Raw genomic sequence first — 6,526 nt, forward strand, 5'->3', positions numbered from 1 at the left:
AAGAATTTAAGCTCGGACCTTTTAAGAAAACCCCCGTGTGTTACAGTTGATGGCTTGGCAACTATATAATGTATTGCTTTTCGGTACGTGTACACTGAGTACTCCTGTATTTAGCCCTGCATGTATTTATAAATGTGCAGGTTGAACGTCAAGGTGGATGAGGAATTGATCGGAGTCGATGCTATTAAATAATCAAGTGGATTTCTCGGCGATTCGTGTCTTCATACACAAAGTCGTTTAGTAAGGACTCATTCCGCTGTATTTTGCTAAGTAAAAATTCGTAGAATCTCACCATCGAACTCTAATTTATTTTGATGATATGTTTATTTTATCTTCATGACCATGTAATTGAGTACTTGGCATCTATTTGATGATATCGTTTGACTTAGCAAATTGTGTAGATTCTCAAGTTCTACCCATTTTCTTTCCCCGTTCCTTTAATCCTTCTTATGAATCGTGGTTTACCCGCTTTTGCTATCCTTAACAAAGTGCGGTCGTGACAACTTCCTTCGTCCCACTAAAGGTGACTCACTTTTCTTTTTAGTTTATCTCAACTAAGATGACTCATCACCAAAAATACAAACACTTTATCTCTACTTTATTCTATCCCTCTTACTTTATTTTCTCTACTTAACAAGCAAACTAAAGTTACATAAAAACCTGTGCTGCTCAAGGAATGGATCATCTTCCATAGAGTATTCCCTATATTCTATATCATCCGTCCGCCATTAAATGTCTAATTTTTCTTTTCGTCTGTTCGCCAATAAATGTCTCATTTCGCTTTTACTATATTTGGTAAGTGGATCATACATCCCATTAACTCATTCCACTCACATTTTATTATAAAACCAATATATAAAAGTAGGTCTCATATTCCATTAACTTTTTCTACTCACTTTACTTTATAAAGTCAAACAATTTCTTAAAATTTGTGCCATTCAGTTATGAGACATTTATTCATGAACGGCGGGAATATTTAAGTAAGTGACCATATTCTTAAATGACATGTGAATTTAGGTGAAATAGTTAAGTCTGACAAAATAGAATGAAAAGTGTGATTGGATAATACTCCCTCCGTCCCCAAAATAGACTAGTTTTTTTCATTTTTGGTCGTGCCATATTCCCTCTGTCCTCAATTCTACATTAAAACTCATGCAATATACAACTTTGTCAATTTTTGGGGGACGGATGGAGTATAATGAAAACAGAAAATAGAGGTGGCAAATCGTGTGTTTTGGGTCGTTATGGGTCAACCTGATAACTACCCCTCAGAACCCAGCAAGTTAAGGAAACTGTAAATCGGAACACGAACACGACCCGTACCCAACACGAACCCGTAACGACTCGAACTTAATATTACACTATTATAATATGATATTACACGATTAAACCTTATTTTTGAACCTAATTTACACGATAAAAATCCGTTTCATACAATTTAAACCTGCTTTACAAGAAATTAGAAAATAAAAGTTAAAAATATTTTTTTAAAGAGTAAAGGTCAATTTTGATCCTAAACAAATGACCAAAATACGAATTTGGTCCAAAATATTCACTTTTTTGAAAAACAGGTCCATAACAAATGAAATTCTTGTCGGAGAGGTCCTCTTTTGACTGTTTCGTCAAAAAAATAACGGTCATGCCACTATGCAATTAGCGTTGATCGTTAGTTTTTTGACAAAATCGTAAAAAAAAGACTACTTCGGCGACATTTTCATTTGTTATGGACTTGTTTTTCAAAAACTGAATGTTTTGGACCAAAATTGGCATTTACTCTTTTTTGTGCAATTAGCGTTGACCGTTAGTTTTTGACGAAACCGTGAAAAAAGACCATTTCGACAAGGATTTCATTTGTTATAGACCCATTTTTCAAAATGTAAATGTTTTGAACCAAAATCGTATTTTGGTCATATGACCAAAATTGACCATTACTATTTTTTAAATAATAATAAAAATAATAACATTACTCCCTCCGTTCCGGCTAAGATGAAACATTTCTTAGTCGGCGTGGAATTTTAAGAGTTATAGGTTAATGTATTTAATTAGAGAGAGAAAATGTGATTTTAAGTATTAAAGGGAGAGAAAGAGAGTTGAATATTTAATTGGAGAGAGAAAAAAATGGTTTAATGTATTAATTGGATAGAGAAAGTTTGCAGAAATAGAAATGTATCATTTTATTTGGGACAAATTAAAAATGAAAGTGTGTCATCTTAAGTGGGACGGATAGAGTATTTCTTAATGAGTTATCACATCCCACCCGAATCCAATCTGAAATAAATTATCAGGTTTTTAACGGATTATCACCGAATCCAATCTGAAATAAATTATCAGGTTCTTAACGGATTAATCTGATAAGGACACAAACTTTGCACTAAACTCAATAATTCTGTGTTGATTCGTGTCAGATTATCGTGTTGTGTCAAATATAAAAAGACCAATATTTATTTTCAAATATAAAAATTAATTTATAGAATAACACTAATTGATACTCCCTCCGTCCCCGAATAAGAGTCGCTAATTTTCTTTTTGGGCCGTCCCCTATTAAGAGTCGCTCTTCATTTTTACTATAAATGGTAGTAGGTCTCACATTCCACTAACCCACTCCACTCACATTTTATTATAAAACCAATATAAAAAAGTGGGTCCCACATTCCATTAACTTTTTCAACCAAATTTTCTTTACATTTCTTAAAACTCGTGCCCGGTCAAACAACGACTCCTATTAGGGGACGGAGGGAGTATTATTTAAATTATTTTTTGTGTGAGTTGTCAAAAAAATCTCGACGTGAATTCCCAGCAATGTCACGCCGCAATCACACGACAGAGCTTGGAAGTATAGCCAGCGCCGATTTGTCGGCTGTCGGCGCAGGAAAGCAAGGATGGCTGGTGGAAAACCCCAATCTCCTTGTTTCCCTTGACACCAATTCGATCGCGCTCGCCAACCGCTCATCGATCTTCATCCTCAATTGGTCTCAATCGATCAACGGCGGATCCGATACCGACCCAAATCGGGCCTCAAAGATCATACCAGAGCTCTCCCCGATCGAGGCCGAGTACATCTCCGCCGTTGAGTGGCTCGTCTTCGACGACGACATCCGAGTTCTCGCCGTCGGCACCTCTTGTGGTTATCTTATGATTTTCTCGATCCACGGTCGTCTCATCCTCAGACAGGTGCCATTCACAGACTCTACTTGCTCTTTAGTTACCGAATTGATTATTTTGCGGTGTAGATAATTGGATGAGCTATTCGTTTTTCGACGATGTTGGCCGATGTTTGAGCTAGTTTATCTATTTCTGAGATTTGTTGGAATATTGTAGCTGCATAATTAAATTAGTCCACGCTAGTGTTGCATCTCATTGTTTGCTGTTTAGTGTTGGAATTAAGGTACCCCTCCCCTCCATTCCCTCGTAGTTGAGGCGGAACTTTTTGGTGCGGAGTTTAAGAAATGGAAGTTTAGTGTGTTAAATAGATAGATAAAAAAGTAAGAGAGTGACTATATAAGGAAATGACTCAACTATGAGTAAACTTTCTAAAATGAAAAAATGACTCAACTATGAGGGAACAGAGAGAGTATGTTTTTGGCTGCTATTTTGAAGTTTACGGTTAGTTGTCCGCATGACCACGTTAATCATTGAGATTGGTCAATTTTAAAGCCCTGCTTGATGTATGTATATTGTAATCTGTTTATTAGGAAATGAATGGTTATCTAGAGTCCAGCTTAAATTGCTTGATTTTTCGGCTAATGGTGTTTGCAGATCGTGAACCCGGCAAAGATTCTTAAGATAAGGGTCCGTGGGATTAAGCAAGACCTGACACAAGATACATCGTCAGAGGAGGTTTGCGTTGTAATGCCTGGTGTAGTTGCTCGTTTTGATGGATCTGATATTAAGGTACTTGTAATTTGTTGTTATTTTTACTTTTCTCATGCGCATGCTCTGAACCATGCTTGGTATCTGATTTCATTTCCCTGATTTTCTCCTTTTCGGAGCGTTTGCCAGATTGTTCTTTGCAGACTGGGGACTATCCCGGATTTCTTTCTTCTCTTTACTCTAAGATAACATACGTTCAAGTTGTATTATTTACTCAGCTTTTATGAAATGCAGAGTCTGCTGCAGCAGTGGTTTCAAGAATCAGGCTCACAGGGTTGGGATCGGGATTTCAATATGTTTCAGGATAATTCTGGGAACCCAGTTAGGAGCCTTCCTTACCAACTATGGAATGTTAGCAAGTATGGAGTATGTGCTGATGCTGCTATAACTGGTGTCATGCCCCCGCCATTGATGGAAATCCAGGTAGTTACCTAGTCAAACATCAGACTCAATATATAAACTAAGACTGTTGATCACCGAATATCATTCTATGCTTTCGATGTTTAGTACATATGAAAACAAAAGTTCCAGTCCCTTCTTTTCTGCTTCTTCCTTGAATGTCTACTTTCCCCAGGTTGAAGTTCTTCTTCCACAATGTTGTGGATTTTTATACTATTCGTGACATTCTGGGATGTTTCTGAATTCATCTGGCATTTGAATTCAGCTGATTTTATTGGCAGTCAAGTCAGCGCTACTACTGTGCAGTCACCATCGGAGATGATGCTGTCATATCAGCGTTTAGGTTAGTTAGGTTTTGAAATGTAGAGTTCCTCCGTCCCATGTTAGTTGAGACGTTTTTAAGAAAATTGTGTTTAGTAGGTTAAATGAAGTAAAATAAATAGAAGAATAAAGCAGGCAACAGAAGAGAGAATAAAGTAAGAGTGATTAGACATTTTTTTTTGCTATAAAGAGAAATGACTCAACTAACTTGGGATAACCCGAAATGGAATATGACTCAACTAACTTGGGACGGGGACGGAGTGAGTATAAAATAACTTCTTTCATTTGAAATATTCATTCTAATTTTTTTCCATCTTTCGACCTAATGGTTGAAAGTGCCTTGATTTCTGTTTCTTAATTTTAATAGTTGATTTTACTTTGCTGAAGGCTTTCGGTTGACAAGAGCAGATCACTAGTGGGAGCAATCTTGTCAAAAGTTGTGCCTGCCACATTTTCAACAATAGCTTCACTCTCGAAATTGATTTGGCGTAGTGAACCAAACAATTCAAAAAAAACAAAACCTAAGTCTCAACCATTTGCCGGAGGTGAGAAAATTGCCTGTAAATTTTGGCCACTATCTGAATCACTAGCTTTTTTTGTCACTGAAGGAAATATCTGCAAGTAATGTAAATTATTTTCATTATCTTTGTACTCTCTGGTTATCTAAGATTTTTGCTGGATTTGTTTTCTGACAATGTCACTTTGGTACCAGCCTCTCCTCTGACATGTCTGAAGGATCACCCAAGGAAGGGCGAGAAGCTTACACTGTCACCTAGTGGTTCTTTGGCTGCAATTACGGATTCACTGGGGCGTATTTTGCTCTTGGACACTAAGGCTCTTGTTGTTGTGCGATTATGGAAGGTACCTGACAATTTACATTAGCTTATTCTTTTTTCCAATAAATCTGCCTGATTCCTGGATTTCGAGAACTGAAATTCTAGACTATCATTTCCAGTTCCTGTTTCAAGCTCTTTATACTTGACCACAGTGTAATACATCCAACTTTAATTTACTCTCCAGGGATATCGGGATGCAAGCTGTTTATTTGTAGAGATGCTTGCCAGTAAAGATCAAGCTGCCTCACGTCCTGCTTATAATGAGCATACGAAAAGTGATTATTGTCTGTGTCTAGCAATCCATGCACCACGGAAAGGAATAGTCGAGGTATATTTCTCTTGAATACTGGCATTTCTAATCTCCTTCTGTCCCCTGACTTTCCTTTTATCTAAACTACTAATTGCTGGTTTCGTGCATTTTCTATAAACCTGCATCTTCAACTGCGTAATACACATGAACATGAAACAATACAACAACATACTCTGCCATCGTCTTGAATTCTCTGTAACCTAAGGATTTTTCCAACGTATATCTAGTATCAGTTTATTGCATTTATTGATTGTGTAATTATTTTGGATTAACTTACAATGATGGGAAGTTCCTTACTCTCTCCTTGTAGGTGTGGCAGATGAGAACCGGTCATAGGCTTCTAACCATTCCATGCCCTAAAGGCAGTAAAATACTTCAACCAACTTACAGGTTCAGTTCCGCAACATCATCTTCGTCTTCTTATGTTCCGTTGGAAGTTTTCTTCTTGAATGGAGACTCTGGCCAAATATCTCTTCTTAATCGATTTCTTCACTAATCTACTCTTGTATCAAGCAATTTCTTCCAATTTTATAGAATGCTTAAAATTTGTCTAATCATATAGCCTCTTTTTTTTTTTATGGTAATTATGGTAAAACGCCAAACAATCCAGTGATTTCGTACATACATGCCTTTGAAGTTTGGCCAAATACATTCTAGTCAAAATAACGAATTAAACTCCAAATATTTGCTACCATAATTATGAAATTCAGATTTGAATGATTAGTAGACTGCACCCTTGATTCTCCTCTTGACCCTCCAACCGCCACCCTCTGCCGCAAACCTCCACAAG

The 6,526-nt window shown here is 36.9% G+C and overlaps 1 protein-coding gene across 1 annotated transcript; it reads left to right on the forward strand.

Annotated features, from left to right (window-relative positions):
* The first annotated feature begins 2,785 nt into the window (after positions 1-2,785).
* Positions 2,786-6,320, forward strand: LOC121785263 (rab3 GTPase-activating protein non-catalytic subunit-like). The gene is made up of 8 exons (XM_042183651.1): positions 2,786-3,171; positions 3,757-3,891; positions 4,105-4,293; positions 4,551-4,612; positions 4,978-5,135; positions 5,303-5,451; positions 5,611-5,754; positions 6,047-6,320. The coding sequence occupies exons 1-8, from the start codon at positions 2,800-2,802 to the stop codon at positions 6,230-6,232; spliced, it is 1,395 nt and encodes a 464-aa protein (XP_042039585.1). The 5' UTR covers positions 2,786-2,799; the 3' UTR covers positions 6,233-6,320.
* Positions 6,321-6,526: the final 206 nt, after the last annotated feature.

This window comes from Salvia splendens, chromosome 21 (genome assembly GCF_004379255.2).
Source record: "Salvia splendens isolate huo1 chromosome 21, SspV2, whole genome shotgun sequence".
In the NCBI taxonomy this organism is placed as follows: Eukaryota; Viridiplantae; Streptophyta; class Magnoliopsida; order Lamiales; family Lamiaceae; genus Salvia; species Salvia splendens.

Bases quoted from the DNA above. Each gene is read 5' to 3' on its own strand.
- LOC121785263 (XM_042183651.1), top strand. From the start codon at position 2,800: ATGTCACGCCGCAATCACACGACAGAGCTTGGAAGTATAGCCAGCGCC. The intron at 4,294-4,550 runs GTAGTTACCTAG...TTTTATTGGCAG, and splicing joins CGCCATTGATGGAAATCCAG to TCAAGTCAGCGCTACTACTG. The intron at 5,755-6,046 runs GTATATTTCTCT...CTCTCCTTGTAG, and splicing joins CACGGAAAGGAATAGTCGAG to GTGTGGCAGATGAGAACCGG.